This window comes from Primulina eburnea, chromosome 4, assembly GCF_022965805.1.
Source record: "Primulina eburnea isolate SZY01 chromosome 4, ASM2296580v1, whole genome shotgun sequence".
In the NCBI taxonomy this organism is placed as follows: Eukaryota; Viridiplantae; Streptophyta; class Magnoliopsida; order Lamiales; family Gesneriaceae; genus Primulina; species Primulina eburnea.
This window is the reverse complement of record NC_133104.1, coordinates 4,987,717-5,004,759: the sequence shown is the minus strand read 5'-3', so window position 1 is coordinate 5,004,759 and position 17,043 is coordinate 4,987,717. Positions and strand designations below refer to the sequence as shown.

The window sequence follows — 17,043 nt, the reverse complement described above, 5'->3', positions numbered from 1 at the left end:
CTCTCTCATAGAGCTAGATTTTGAGGTTGAGTTAGGTTCAAGTCTCAATCTTAACATGGTATCAGAACTCAAGTTCAACTGTTATGTGTTGAACTCTCTATAGTTGGGTCATCCATTCTGCCCATAGTTGTATTATTTGTAAACTACACACTCCAGATGCTCATTCATGAGCATGAGAAGGGTGTGTTAGTTGTCTCACATTGGTTGGATAAAATCTCTGGGAGTTGCATATATGGAGCTGGACAATTCTTACCCTATGAGCTAGCTTTTAGGGTTGAGTCAGGTTCAAGTTTTGATATTAACATAAAAATCTAATAAGAAAAAGGCAAAAACTTGTGTGAGACGGTCTCACGGGTTGTATTAGTGAGACAGATATCTTATTTGGGTAATCAATGAAAAAATATTACTGTTCATGCTAAGAGTATTAATTTTTATTGTGAATATCGTTAGGGTCGGCTCGTCTCACAGATTAAGATCCGTGAGACGGTCTCATATGAAATTCACTCTAAGAAAAATTGAGATTCGTGAGATTTACGTAGTATACTTACAAGGTCTTCCCTACAATTACATCGGTTAGGTTTGATTAGTTGTCTTGTCCACAAGTTAGTTAAACAATAGAATAAGAAATATGTTTATTTCATATACACTTGATAATAAAAAAATTAATAATTAATTAGACAGCAAATTCGTGTCCCTTATCTATTGTTGCTGGCGCCGCTGGCAATGGCATTAACTGATGTTGGACCATATCGAGACAGCTAATATTGGGCCCAAATTGAGTCTCGTAAACAATTTTTTTCCCTCGAAGATATTTAATATTATATATATAATTATATAATACGCATTAAATATTCATTTATGAAATTAAGTCCAAAATATTCAGATTCCTTTGAACGAGACAACTATATTCAATTTTTTTAAAAAGATATGATCATAAAATTTTGTACCTAATTATTACATCGTAAATTGTGATGTATTATTAAAATATATGCTTAGTTAACTTCTTCGTTTGAAGGATCATAATGATAATGAATAGATTAATTTTATTAATACTAGCGTTAAGTAATCATTAATTATATCTAAGGGTTAAAATTGAACTACCCTATCAATTAAATTTTAAAGGAGTACAAGAAATGGCCAAACAAATGAATATTTTTATCCTATCTGCCATGATCATCATCAAGTTCTTAAATTTAAGACAAAATTTCGGATTTGAAATCCGATCATAACAAACATTCCCCAAACTAAAGGCAAAAATTTATGTGAGACGGTCTCACGGGTATTATTTGTGAGACGGATCTCTTATTTGGGTCACTCATGAAAAAGTATCACTTTTTATGCTAAGACTATTACTTTTTATTGTGGGTAGAGTTGACTCGTCTCACAGATTATGATCCGTGAGACGGTCTCACATGAGACTCACTCCAAACTAAAAATTAAAAAAAAAAAGGAAGATATCTTCGGTTTAGTTCCGTTTATTTTCTCTTCAAATAATTAATTATAAAGCAATCAAAATATACCAAACTTAGGAAGGAAGATTATTTTTTGACATATTTTGTTTCAAATACTTGACTGACTGGCAAAACAATATCAAATGTACCAATTCATATTCAAGATAAGTCAATTTTTAAAAAAATATGTTTGAAAGATACTCTAATATCAAAAAATTAATTCAATTAGACTAACATTTCACACTTCCTAATCCAAAAGAATTGTAAAAAAAACAAAAACTTGTGTGGGACAGTCTCACGCGTCGTATTTTGTGAGACAGATCTCTTATTTGGGTTATCCATGAAAAAATATCACTTTTTATTCTGAAAGTACTACTTTTTATTGTGAATATCGATAGGATTGATGCGTATCAATATAAAGATTCTTGATACCGTATCAAGACAAAAACTTGTGTGAGACGGTCTCACGGGTCGTATTTGTGATACGTATCTCTTATTTGGGTCACCCATGAAAATGTATTACTTTTTATGCTAAGAGTATTATTTTTTATTGTGAATATGAGTATGATTGACCCGTCTCACAGATTATGATATTAAAAGAAACCTACTAAAAAAAATACCTATCAAATTTAAAATGAAATCAACATATTATATTCATTTAAAACATTAGCTTGGCGTGTAGAAAACTCTAAACCAATTAAATCAACACAACATATCCCATTATATATAATACACATGTACTCTTATCCCATATTCGTTAAAAATCTTTCACACTAACTTTACATTATCCAACTAAATTTAGGGTGAAACAACTCAGAAAGGAAAAGAGAAAAAAAAAACCCACAAATATTTCCATGGCCACCACAGCGACGACCGAGAAGGCGGCGCCACCACCGGAGGCGAAAACTTCGGGGGATGCGGTGCCGACCAAGTACTTTGCATTGCTTGAAGTTGTGTTGAGATTCTTGTTGTTTGCTTCGGCACTTGTGGCTGTGTTGGTCATTGTTACCAGCAAGCAAACGAAGATTGTCCCGATTTCGCCATTTCCTCCATTTCCAATGGCTTCAAGGGATGCGAAATTTAATCAGTCCCCAGCTTATATGTAAGTCTTTTGCACTATATATATATATATATATATATATATATATATATATATATATATATATATATATATATATATATATATATATATACCACATGCAACATATATGAAAAATTGTATGATGATTTTGAAAATTTGTCGAAATCATATCAGATGTTTACCATTTTCGTCTGTTGAGCTTAAAATCATTTGGATCAACTTTTAAAATTTAAAGGAAAACGGCTCTCAATTTCTTGTTAAAATTAGACATTTCTAGACAAGATGATTATTTTTTCTTCGTCCATATTATTCGAGATCAAAAACCCACTTTTTCCTTAATTTAGTCATTAACGAAAATCCACTTTTTCCTTAATTTAGTCATTAACAAAAATATGTTACTCAATTTTTATTTTCAAATTCTCTGTTGCGTATCTGACTTGTGTCCATCTCCTCTTATGAACCCAATCATTGATTTTATCAAATGGATTTAGACAGCTGGACATAATAATTTGTTTCACAATTTCTATTAAAATATTCAAGAAGTGGTAAGAGTGCTCTAGAGTTATCATATTCTAATTAAATATTAGAACAATCGAAATATCTATTTATGATATACATAGTTTTGATATATTGTTCACTAATCGTGTATATATATGCATCAATCATGATATAGTGCTCATCTAATAGATAAAAATTTTGATATGTTTTATCATATCAATTAAATAAGTGACACCTCAATTTTATATTCGCGCGCGCACGATCATCTATATATATATATATATATATATATATATATATATATATATATATATATATATATACACACACAGCACACGCCACTTTATAATTTATTTAAAAAAAAAACCGTAGATTTCAGTATTTTTGAAGTTATAATATAATAAATCACCCTTAAAGATGCATGATACAAATTTGAAATTTCAACTGATGAAAAAGTTTAGATTCTGACCTTCAATAATTTGATTAGTTACTGTGCAGAAAAGTCATTAATGGAGGGATAAATCCACAAAAGCATCGCGAAATTTCTGACTTATTCAAACTGCAAAGCCACTTTACCATTTCTTAAGATACAAGTTTACGTAGCTAATTGAGTCCAGCTGTTTAATTAAATAATAAATGTTATTATTTTGTTTTGAATTTAAAATTATTTCAATTAAAGTTACATCTCGCTTGTTTCATGAATTAATTTATTTTACAATATATACTTAATTTTATATAAGGCTATGTATCCAGTTCAACTGTATGATCATTTATTACCTACCTGTATTCTTTCTACGGTCCATAAAATAATAAATTTCAATATAAATATGGAAAAAAATTATGTGAGACGGTCTCATGGGTCGTATTTTGTGAGACGGATCTCTTATTTGGGTCAGCCATAAAAAATATTACTTTTTACGCTAAGAGTATTACTTTTTATTATAAATATCTGTTGACCCGTCTCACAGATAAAGATTTGTGAGACCTTCTCACAAAAAACCTACTCTACAATAATAGCCAAGCTTCAATCAATTCAGTAAGTCCGAAGTTTCAGTAAACTTCGGACTTACTGAAACTTCGATATTTTTGGGTGCATATATTTGACACACACAAAGCCATGAGTCGGAATCGGCGTAGTCGTAATCGCAGTCGCAGTGGCAGACCGGCCGTTTCTAAACGCTCTTGGGACATTATTTTGATAGTGCATCGCATATTTATATATTTATATGGGGTTTACCCTGCATATACTGATAAATGTCCATCTTTGTATCTTTTTTGTATCTGACGGAATATCTACTGTTTCTATAACATTGCGGTTGTCAAGCAATGAGATTTTAAATATAATTTTTTAAAAAATGTGTCTAATTCTTCTTATTTTATTTTAAAAAGTCCACAATAACGATTAAATTATGGTAACACTAATTTATAAATATACTATTATGAATGCAGATACTTTGTAGCAGCACTCTCAGTTACAGGTTTCTATGCCATCATCTCCACTCTGATATCCTTCTGCTCCCTTCTCAAGCCTGGCTGCTTTACAAAAGCACTGTCTCATTTTGTCATACTCGACGTGGTAATTATTTTTGTTACATTTACTAGTTATTTTCTTGATGAGATCGATGCTCAAAAATTCTTGGAAATGAATGAATGCACCAAATTTGAAGATGTTTTGGTTTGCAGCTGATGTTAGGAATTGTGGCTTCAGCAACTGGAGCTGCCGCTGCGGTAGCTTACATAGGTTTGAAGGGCAACTCCCATGCTGGCTGGATGAAAGTCTGCAACATATACGATAAGTTCTGCAGGCACATTGGAGCTTCTGTGGCGGTCTCCTTGTTCGGATCCATCGTGCTTGTGCTGCTTGTTTTGCTGTCCGTCTACGCCTTGTCCAAGAAAATACCGAAATAGGGTCGCGAATAATCGAACATGTTGTTGTTGTGTGTGTGTGTGTGAGTGCATATTTAGATGTGTTTCTCGTGGAATTGAAGAATGAAAAGAACTAGAATTAATTGTTTGTTTAATTTATTTGTTGATGTATCATGATTCGTGTACTTAAATTTTCATTGATCAGACAAAATGTGAGGAAACTGCCTAATCAGTTATCGATACAAGGAATATCAGGCTTTAACTCGCACTTCATTAACGTGCTCAATAATTTTTAGTTGAGACGGGTTTTTATTTATTTCAATTTTGAATTTTGATCCACTAAATTTTCGTAGTTTGGTTTCAGTACACTAAATGTTAATTTTAGAATATTTTGGTTCAGTTGTTAACATGACATAGTAAAATACTGATGACGTTGCATCAGAAATTGTTGACTTGTCAGATGTCACGTCAACAATAGAGCAAAGTACCGGAAGATTAATAGTTAGTGTGTCAAAACCAAATGAAGACTTAATGAAACGAAATCCAAAATTAGACAAGTTAATGAACAAAAGAAAATCATTTTCCTTGATTTTTAAATATTTAGCACAATAAGATTTTATAAAATTGCAGTTATTGTCATACCCCGAGTCCAGCAGCCCGCGAAACACGGGTGTTCTCTTACATATATGCAAGTATTGTCTGCAAAGATCACCAAGTATAAATATAGCAATCTTCATGATCTGATTTGATCAGTCATTATCGTCTTCAAACACAACATAAATAGGACTCGTCAATCTTTTGTGATTTCAAATTGGGTTCCAATTAGCCCACTTTATCAATTATTTAATTTACCAGAAAATACTTTAGATTAAAAAAAATTAAATTAAATATATTCGACATACATATTTGTTCTGAGTCAATAAGAAGTGGCGGAGCCAGAAACTTGGCGCTATTCGGGATAGAATTTTAAACTCTAACATCTTTTAATATTTTAAATTGATCTACCCGGGCTAATATTAAATTTATCCAAAATTATACAAAAATTTACATATTAATTTTTTAAAAAAATTTGGACCGCCTGGGATAAAGCCCGGGTATAAGAACAGTTACCTCCGCCCCTGGAGTCAATATCATGCTTAGTGTAGCGCTCCTCTGTGTTTTAATACTACTTGTTCAATTGATCGTCTATGAACCTCACGTATTTTTATTTTGAATTTAAATGATCAATCGAACACGTTATATTAAAATACAAAAGATATTACTTCAAGGCGTAGCATGGATTTATCTCTCGTTTAAGCAATCCATTTCCAATTTCATCAATATGGAATCCACTTGTGTTACATTTTTGTACTTCAAAATGATGCCGGTATTTGTGTATATGAAATCCTATATAATTTATAATAAACTAAAAGAAGAAAAATTTGAAATCTTTTTTAATTTAATTTAGACAGACAGTTATATGAAATTAATGGTTTCAAATTAATCGACCTTATTATGTTTATTTGAAGCATTATGTTGAAGTTCAATAATTGCGGTCGCCACATAACACTTGAGTTTTCGTACAATTTAAAATATTAGAATAAACCTATTATTACTGACTATAACATTTGATAGAGGTACAAGTGTTCGATCCTATGGATCAGCTTACCATATAGGAAACTCCAACCAATAAAACAAACCCCTCTTTCTATATAATATCACACATATTCTTATCCTATAAACATAACATCTTTCACTCTTAAACTTATGTTACCAAACTAAAGTTTGTCTGAAAAAATCATTAAGAACAACAAACACGTATATTTCCATGGCCAGCACTGTGACAGCGGAAAAGGTGGCGCTAGAGCCCGAGAAGGCTGAACCACGGTCGGAAGCGAAAACCTCGGCAGATGCTGTGGCTACCAAGTACTTTTCTTTGGTCGAGGTTGTGTTGAGGTTCTTGTTGTTTGCTTCGGCACTTGTGGCTGTTGTGGTGCTTGTTACTAGCAAGCAAACGAAGGGATTCCAGTTTCCTCCATTTCCAATGTTGGTCAAAAGGACTGCCAAATTTAATCATTCCCCAGCTCTTATGTAAGTTCTATTTCATCTAGAGTGAGTCTCATGTGAGACCGTCTGTGAGACGAGTTAACGCTACTCATATTCACAATAAAAAGTAATACTCTTAGCATAAAAAGTAATATTTTTTCATGGGTGACCCAAATAAAAGATCTGTCTCACAATTACAACCCGTGAGACCATCTCACACAAGTTTTCACCTTTCATCTAAACATGCATGGAGTTTAATCATATCTTTAACTATGTGTAGTATGTAAATCTCTGTATATTTTGACAGTCTAAGTTGTTTTTTTTTAAAAAAAAATTATATTTAATTTAAATATATCAGAACATTCAAATTTTTTTGTTTTCGATTTATAGTTTATTCTAAAAAAATAATAGAGTTCGTATTTTTGAGATTATAACCGAAGTACAGAATGAAATCCCCTCATATACCCTGCATTGTATCTGCTAAACTATGGAAAATATCATTTGTTACCTTGGGAAAGTCAAAATGAACATAAAATCCCCATAGTCAAATAAAGGGTCATTTATAACCTTGTGTTTTTAAAATTTGAGCATAAAACTCTCTAATTTGCATTTTTTTTAGAAAGCTGACAAGATGTAAGAAAATGATGACGTGAAAAAATTAGTAAGTCTCTTGTGAGATGGTTTCGCGAATCTTTATCTGTGAGACGGGTTAACCCTACTGATATTCACAATAAAAAGTAGAGTAGGTCTCTTGTGAGACGGGTATCACGAATCTTTATCTGTGATACGAGTCAATCCTATCGATATTCACAATAAAAAGTAATATTTTTTCATGGATGTTCCAAATAAGAGATCTGTCTTACAAAATAAGACCTGTGAAACTTTCTCACACAAGTTTTTGCCAGAAAACTTACAAGACCAAAAATATAACATGGAAAAACCATTAATTCGATCAAATCATCCCATGATTTCAACTCTAATTATCGTTAAATGAGTCGGGAGTTACCCACGTGAGCTCATTTTTATATATTTTTATGATTGTTTTTATTCATTTATAAGTTTAGGGGTATTTTCGAACACTTGCATATCAACCACATAAGGTTTTATGCTTTTTCACTTTCATAGGATGATAAATGATATTTAAAATTTATGTCTAAAAAAAGTATTTTTTCAAAAAAAAAAAGAGGAAAAGATTCAATAATTTGATTAGTTACTGTGCAGAAAAGTTGGTGATGCGAAATTTCCACCAAAGATTTATTAAATCTTTGACAATCTTCATTTTGTGGCTGCCACTAATTGTTCAATGTCCAATTATATATAATTTACCAGCTCATAATGATTTAATTAAGCTCAAAACTTATGTAGCTTAATTACTAAGTTGAGTTCGAATTTTAATTGTTTATTTATCTAGATTTTAAATTAATTATATTATATTTACATCTTACGAACTATATATATAATTAATTAATTAATTAATTAATTACTTGTTTTGAGCTTGAATTCAGTTAACTCAATTTATTACTAATAATAATAATAATAATACTAATAATAATATGTTTCTTGTGAGACGGTCTCACGAATCTTTATCTGTGAGACGGATAAACCCTACCGATATTCACAATAAAAAGAAATACTCTTAGCATAAAATGTAATATTTTTTAATGGATGACCCAAATAAAAGATCTGACGTCTCACAAAATACGATTCGTGTGACCGTCTCACATAAGTTTTTGTAATAATGCTTAAATCAAGTGTTGTCCTCAATAATCAATATAAATTTTATCGCGCAAAAAGATATTGTCATCACATGAAATGAAAAGACCACCACATTACTGGACACATCTGCGCCCAAAAATATCGCAAATAAATTTTGGACTTACTCCAACTTTCTACGCAAAATTAGTCTTCGATACGGGGGGACCCTGAAATTGATTGATTGATATTCCTGCAATAGTAAATTAATTTTTTTCAACTTTTCATTTTTAGTTATGCTTTTTATCAACTCATTATTTCAGTCTATTAATTTGTATTTCTCTTATTTTCAGTCGTTTCTCACCGAAGTGTCCTGTCAATATCTTTCGGTATCGGTGTTACGCTTGAACTCCGATGAAAATGGATTAAAAATAAAATAAAGTGCATTTCTTGGAATAAAATAGTTAATTGATCAATGACAAGTTATATGATTAAAAATGTTATTGTCGCATGATATTTATATAAACTTATAATATAATTCTTGAATAAATATTTAAAAATATGGAGTAATTTAAAATTACTGCATCATTAAACTAGAGAAACTATTCTCCGTGCAGATACTTAGTAGCAGCACTCTCAGTTACGGGCTTTTACGCCATTTTCTCAACTCTATTATCCTTCTACTCTCTACTCAAGCCTGGCAGCTTCACAAAGGCGCTGTCTCATTTGATCATACTCGATGTGGTAAGTTTTGTTACATATAGCTTCACTGAAGTTCGAAAAGTTTATAAGAGGTTACAATCGATATACTCGATAATTTGAGTTGTATATTCTGTTAAGACGAGTATGAATACGAGATAGTTGATAACAATGTTTACTGTGTCGAGTTTGGATTATATGGACATGGTAAGTAATTTGAGTCCTATATTCTCTTAGGACGAGTATGAATACGAGATAGTTGATAACGTGTATTGTGTCGAGTTTAGCTTATACGGGCCTTCCGCGGACTCGTGCATTAGTTATAAAAAAGAATCTATATAAAAAAAATTGAGAAAATATTAAATGCAGCAATGTTTGTGTGTTGCAGCTGCTGCTAGGAATTGTGGCTTCAGCAACCGGAGCTGCCGGTGGAGTGGCTTACATAGGTTTGAAGGGCAATTCCCATGTTGGTTGGATGAAAGTGTGCAACATGTACGGCAAGTTCTGCAGGCACGTTGGAGCTTCTGTCGCCATTTCCTTGTTCGGGTCCATCGTGCTCGTGTTGCTTGTTTTGCTCTCTGTTTATTCCTTGTCCAAGAAAATTCCGAAATAGGGTCCCCGAACGATGGAACATGTTCTGTGTGTGTATGCGCGCGCGTGCATATTTATATATATGTGTTTCTTGTGCAGTTGAAAACTAGAATCTGTACGTTTATTGTTCTATATTTGTTGATGTATCATTTACTTTGATTGAACTACTGGATTGTGCTTTTTTAACACGCGTAAACTTTCGTTAGGCAGACTGAACTACACTAGATTCCAACTAGTAAACATTGTAAGCGTAATAAATATAAATATTTATCGTAGTTGTCCGAGAAATGTATCTAAAGGTGAACATTTATCAATATATATGAAGTTTATTGATTTACATTAGACCTCGTATTTGTTGATTTTCATTAGACCTCGTATTATTATATCTTCATATTAGATCTTCTCAGTTGCTCTATTAACATTTTGGGGTTGGATCATTTTTTTTTTATTAATATTTTTGCTTTTTGAAAATATGCAATGATTTTCAATTGCTTTGTTAATAATAAGTCAAGACTTATTTATGAATTTTGTTATTTTTGTCAAGTCTGAAAAAAAATATTTATATGTTTCCTATTTATAGAGTAATTTCCTTCATTTGTCTAATCTCAAATAATTGTTCCAAGTTTAACCCCGTGATTGTTGTATATTTTTCACTTCATTCAAATATTTTGGAAGTAACAATATGCATTCGTGTAATTGACTAAAATTATTGTATATTTTTATACACTAAATAAGCTGAATTTAATTTATCTATTTGCAATGAAAAATTTTAAAATCACAAGTTTTATTTTTTTGTCGTAAATGAAATTTAAATGAAGCAAACAAAGTAGATAAACTGTTGGAACATTTTATGTTCGCAATCTTGATTTTGATGTTAACAAAACTTGTGATTGTATTTCTAACATATTTACTCACGTGTGAAGTTATAAACACAATATGAAAACTAAAAATGAATTTAGTCAAACTGAATTTATGGCGAGTTTCGGTGTTTTGATCATATTTATCAGCTGGATGATTCAAATGACAATCCGTCAAATTGACTGATCAGAAAACTCAATTTGGAACAAGTCGTACCTCCCGTAAGTTTGGCAAAATCGAATGGTATCTAGGTCAAACCGGTTGCTGAATGACCAAACTGATTGCACGAAAACAGCAATCAATTGGATATGAACAGTTGCGGTATTGTAGCCATATCTCTTAGCTCGATTATTGGAATGAAGCGAATCAGTATGCATTAGAAAGATACGATGATTATCTACATGTTATGAGAATCATATTATGCATGATATGATATGTGGTTTTCGAAATTCAAATGTTATTTGTTATATATTTGCTCGAACGACCCCACTTATTGAGTGACGATCATATCACTCACTCATTACTCTACTCTCCACAGATAAGTTAAAAGAGGAAATCGAGAAAGAGGAACAAGAACAATTTTGGTGCTGATATTAAGATTAATCAAGAAGTTATTTCAATTTTTCGCTTAGTAAGTTGTAAACGCTTCCACATATTTTTATCGTTTTAAGAATTTATATTATTATTTTATGAATGATAACGAGTAATAAATTGTTTTTTGGTTTACAATGTACTATATGACTTGTTATTTTCAATTGTGTGGTTGTAAAACAACGTTGGTGTCGACTAACCTCAGCCTCGGAACGTGACATTTAGCATTTTATAAGTTATGTAGATAAAAGATAATGTTTTTCAATTGTGTTTTTTACCATTGTACGTAAAAATATTCATGTGATATTTTATATTTTAAATATTTATATGGATATCGATTAATACTAAAAAGTTAATTTGATTTTATATATAGATATTGATATAGATACAAATATATATATATATATATGTATGTATATTAATAATAAAAATTTGATTTGATTTTACATGCATGTTCTTATCATTTTAGAAATTTTACAAATATATAATTTTAGTATTTTCAAGGTTATGTGAATGAAAGACCACGTGATATTTTCACAATTAAAATACTTCATCCTTCGTCACCAAACAATATCTAATAGGGTCGGACTCCGAGACAAATGCTTGACAAGTAAGATGTTTCAGATGAAATTCAACAATTTATTAAAGATAATAATGGTGCAATGAATTCCTCCAAAAAAGACATATTCAACATCCAATAATTAAGCATAAGGACATAAGACATATGTTGTCAAGAAGTTACTTGACACGAGCAAGTCAAGTATTGTTTTTATTGAACAAGTTGCCACAGAAATACAACCAGCTGATATTTCTATTACAACAAACACTTGATGAGATTTTAATTTCTAAGACAGGCTTCCAGTTTTTGTAACCTCCCTTCGATCTTGCCTTTATATGATGTGCAATGTTTAAAAATTCAATTTAATGGAGTTAAAATTTACCTTTAGAAGATTCTTTTCTAACATACTTCTCTTAAGGCTCGACATCGATTGTGATGACTCTGCTTAGCTCCTCCAAAAGACTAAAACAATAGAAAATTTTACATGCATCATCACTGTGTGAAGGCTTTATCCTGCAAGATAAACTGATAATCATGACCATGCCGAAACTTAAAATCTTCCGAAAATTAAACTGTTTCGCCTTTATCCTGCAACTAAATATTGGTTCAGCTTCAGCGTATCAATCCCAATATATGGATAGCTAAGACTCGTCTTCCATGGTTATTTCAATCAGTGAACTAAAGGTTTACAGGTTGCAGATGAAAAACATCTGAGTAATAGCCGCGGAGTTATGTCAATCTCTGTGTAACCTGCTAAAGCTTCACTAAAATTACCATTGCAAGTTGAACTTCAACAGTACTAATTCTCAAAACATCATGTAAAGAGGTGAAGACCATTATATATAGTTCGCTTATGGATACAAAAATAAGTAGATGGCTCAATGATGGAGTGTTTTTATAATAAATGTGTTACAAAGAAAATGAAACATATGCCACCTGTTAAAAAACACATGTTAATATAGATACAGATACTAAGAAAACAAAGCCAATCGTCTATACTCCGGAATCTGGATATGCTCTTAGGATAAGTCCTCTATGAAGATGGTCCATTAGGTTTTTGGATTTGTGTATCCCAGGCTGATTAGCTTTTGCATCAAGATTTTCTCTGCATTTACCTGAACATCCCATTACCGAAGACAAGAAAAAATTATGACAATGCCAGCATGACCAGTAATGAGATCAACAAAGTACGAACAACTTTGAAAATGGTCATATAATCAACTAAAGACCATTAGAAAGCAAAATTTGCAAGACTAATATAAATTGGGGAGAGTTAGAGTAAGAGAGGTATCTGACCTCAAGCATGGGGCTATTCTTTGGAAGATTACAAGCGAGTACGATATTAAGACCAGTCTTTAGAACTGAGAGTTAAGTCACATATCAGCCAAAATACCAGAGGACAACGAAGCAAAATAATGTTAATATAACTATACCTAATCGACGTGCGATGCCATATCCTGTGTTATCACTAGTCCCTCCAATTAGAGAGGTCACACCAATTGTATCACTCTGCTAATGATCCAAAACAGAAAAGAATAAGATGCAAAACATGATCGATGGTCAACTGCTCCAATGCTTTTGAATCATTCCTCATTTGCAATCTTGAAACGGCATGCTATACTACGTGCCGACAATAGAATACTATTGTAAGAACTGCTATTAAAATAACTACGCAAAGAAAAGAAAGCACCATCTGCAAACAGTAGAGAGTGCACTTAACCTGTCGTGTAGGTCCAGCCGCATATAGGTGTCCAAACTTTGCAGAATTGCAACCAATCCACACATAAATCTATAAAGCAGGGAGAAATAACGGGTCATGTTTTGCACATTTTCAGAAGCAATAGATAGATTTTGCTCCAAGGCACAGACAAATGTACACGAGAGCTTGAGCTTCTTCTTCTTCTTTTTTTAATTCACTTTCAAGAAACACGATATTATTTGGGTACATAGAACCATTCTGATTTTGATTTGGCATCGCAGCTAAAAATTAGAGCATGAAAGGCAACATTCAATTCGAACCAATCGAGGAGGAGATTCAAAGTACAGTCACAAAGCAAACAATCAAACAAAGAAAAACCACAAAAAAAAAACGGAGGAAAAAATCATGAACAACACACGAAAGCTCGAAGGAAATAAAAGGGCTTTAAACCACAGTAGCAACACAAATTTGGAAAAATGAAACGAAACAACAAGAAACATATTCAACCCAAGTAAATCTAGCTCAAAATCATAAAAGATATTTAGGATCAAGAATTTAACAAACCTGTTTCTGAAGACGAATAATTTGAAAGTGGAAGGTAACATCGTCAGACACTTGAGAAAAGGAGGTGACTTTGACGCCACCAGACCCTTCACATGATGGTCCAGCAGTGACGCTCAATTGATTCATGCTCCCGCTGAGTTTCTCGACGCCATTGCTACACATCTTCAAGGTCCGTACGTTTGTTGTTCGGCCTTGGATAATTTGCTAGTTTTTGATCGATTGCTCGCTTGCGGCTGCCAAGAAAGCCCAAAGGTTTTGGACGAAACTAAAGAGAGGCCCACACTCAAAACCGGGAAAAAACACTACTTTTATTGAAAGCCCACATCTAGTAGATTTCGATGGTTCAAAATATCTCGACTTTTAATCATAATCTTCTTTGGCACTTCTAGTAGATTCGATGGTTCAAAATATCTCGCCTTTTAATCATAATCTTCTTTGGCGGTATCGGTTCCGATTACAGTTAACCGATGATCACAGTTACGGTTTGACACTTCTATTTATTTATTTTTTGTTGTAAACTCCAAGTACAAATCAATTCACAAAAGAATATATGTAGTTTTATTAGAACAAACAGTTGGCTTATATAAGCCTTACAATAACACAAAATAGGAAACAAACAGCCCACATTTTAATGGAACTAACAACGTGGTAGTTGGCTAATGAAATGGTCAGACTCTACCTACATGTCTTAAATAGTAGGAGTTATTAATTGAATCAACTTTGACAACTTCAACAATAATTCTAATGACCCTGACAATTCCTTCCCTAAACTGATTGCAGTAATGCTTTCAGTTTATTCGTGGTACCACACATACATCCATTAACTCACATAGCTTCAAGAACATATCCAACTTAAGTGGTTTTGTCATGATGTCTGCAGCTTGTTCTTGTGTGACACAGTGCTTCAACTCAATAACTCCATCTCTAGTCAAAACACGCAAGGAATGAAACCTTACACCAATGTGTGTTGCTGCGTCCATGCATGACTGGATTCTTGGATAGCTTAATGGTAGAACTGTTATCACATAACACAGTAGTACACTTGCCTTGAGAATGACCAAGCTTCTCCAATACTCTTCTCATCCACACCCCTTGACAAGCACAAGATGCAGCTGCCACAAACTCTGCTTCAGTAGTGGACAAAGTAACTACTGGTTGTTTTCTTGAGGACCAGGATACAGCTCCTTCACTGAGTAGAAACACATAACCAGAGGTGCTTTTCCGGACATCTATATCTCCTGCATAATCACTATCTATATATGCCATCAATTCTCCACTACCTTCCTTTCGATAAAAGACTCTCAAGTCCATAGTAACTTTCAAGTATCTTATTACCCTTTTTGCAGCTTGCAAATGCAACTCAGTTGGACTTTCCATGAATCTGCTAATGAGACATGCCAAATACATCAAGTCTGGCCTTGTCACAGTTAGGTACATGAGACTTCCGACCAATTGTTTATACATGGTAGCATTCACCTTGGCTCCTTTTTCATTCTTCATTAGTCTAACGCTAGGAATAATGGGATTCTTCACACTGTTTCTCTTTTCCATTTTAAACCTCTCCAAAACTTCTTTTGCATACTTTCTTTGAAATATATAAATGCCTTCAGGATTTTGTAAAACTTCCACACCGAGAAAGTATTTCATATTTCCCAAATCAGTCATATCAAATTCAATTTTCATAGAATTCTTGAGTTTAACAAACATGCTCTCATAATTACCAGTAAAAATTAGATCATCAACATATAAGCTAGCAATCAAAATTTTACCTCCATCTCCTGGTTTTATGAATAAGATGTGTTCAGAGCTGCACCTCTCAAATCCTTCTTTGACAAAGTATGCTTCAATCCGACTGTATCATGCATGAGGGGTTTGTTTAAGGCCATGCAATTTCTTTTTCAATTTGTACACCTTATACTTGTTACCTTTCTTCTCATAACCATGTAGTTGCTCAACAAACAATGCTTTATTTAGCTCTCCATTTAAGAACGCACATTTGACGTCAAGCTGATACACGTTCCAATCATTTCGAGCTTCTAAAGCAATTACCATTCGAATTGTATCCCACCGAGCCACAGGCACAAACATCTCAGTGTAATCTATGCCATACTGTTGTGCATACCTTTTTTCCATCAATCGAGCCTTACACTTGTCAATCTCACCATTTTCATTTAATCTGGTTTTGAAAACCCATTTTACTCCAATCTTTTTCATTCCTTTAGACAAATTTGTTAACTCCCAAGTCCCATTTCTTTCAATTGCTTTTATCTCCAAGTCCATGGCAGCTCTCCACTTGGAATTTTGAACAGCTTCTTCAAATGTAGTTGGATCTGCAGTTGAGATAACACCAAATTTTTTTGCTCAGTTTCTTCTAGAGAAAATTCTCTCCCACTCACATAATCTTCCATCCAGAATGGTACTCTTTTGTTCCTCCTTTGTGGTGAGATTCCTTCAGAGGTTAGAGAATTTTCTCCAGGTGACTCATCTGAAGATAAGCTAGCCTCTCCGTCTTCTTCAGATTCTTCTCACTTTGATCATGTTCACTTTCTTCTTCATTACTATCTCCCCACTCAATGATATCTAGTCTTGCTTCTTCTTTACTTCTCCCCCAATTCCAGCACTCATTTTCTTCAAAAAGCACATCTCTGCTTACAACTCTTAGACGCTAGATCGTAAAGTCTATATGCTTTAGACTCTTCACTCATCCCTAACAGCACACACTGAAAACTCTTATCATCCAGCTTCTTTATTTTACTGTCTGGCACGTGAAGATGACCAATGCATCCAAAAACCCGAAAATAATCAACATTGGGTTTGACACCACTCCAAGCCTCTTGAGGAGTCATATATTTCACTGCCGATGTAGGAC

The 17,043-nt window shown here is 32.9% G+C and overlaps 3 protein-coding genes across 3 annotated transcripts; 2 read left to right on the top strand and 1 right to left on the bottom strand.

Annotated features, from left to right (window-relative positions):
• The first annotated feature begins 2,207 nt into the window (after positions 1-2,207).
• Positions 2,208-5,051, top strand: LOC140829716 (CASP-like protein 1). Its single transcript, XM_073193022.1, has 3 exons — positions 2,208-2,553; positions 4,480-4,606; positions 4,714-5,051. Exons 1-3 carry the CDS (start codon positions 2,306-2,308, stop codon positions 4,936-4,938), a joined length of 600 nt encoding a protein of 199 aa, XP_073049123.1. The 5' UTR covers positions 2,208-2,305; the 3' UTR covers positions 4,939-5,051.
• A 1,554-nt stretch (positions 5,052-6,605) lies between these two features.
• Positions 6,606-10,089, top strand: LOC140830743 (CASP-like protein 1). The gene is made up of 3 exons (XM_073194209.1): positions 6,606-6,966; positions 9,231-9,357; positions 9,701-10,089. The coding sequence occupies exons 1-3, from the start codon at positions 6,704-6,706 to the stop codon at positions 9,923-9,925; spliced, it is 615 nt and encodes a 204-aa protein (XP_073050310.1). The 5' UTR covers positions 6,606-6,703; the 3' UTR covers positions 9,926-10,089.
• Positions 10,090-12,730: 2,641 nt separating this feature from the next.
• LOC140830742 (uncharacterized) lies at positions 12,731-14,455 on the bottom strand. Its single transcript, XM_073194208.1, has 5 exons — positions 14,175-14,455; positions 13,632-13,700; positions 13,345-13,420; positions 13,208-13,272; positions 12,731-13,026 (listed from the first exon to the last, which is right to left on the bottom strand). The coding sequence occupies exons 1-5, from the start codon at positions 14,334-14,336 to the stop codon at positions 12,961-12,963; spliced, it is 438 nt and encodes a 145-aa protein (XP_073050309.1). The 5' UTR covers positions 14,337-14,455; the 3' UTR covers positions 12,731-12,960.
• Between the last annotated feature and the right edge of the window lie 2,588 nt (positions 14,456-17,043).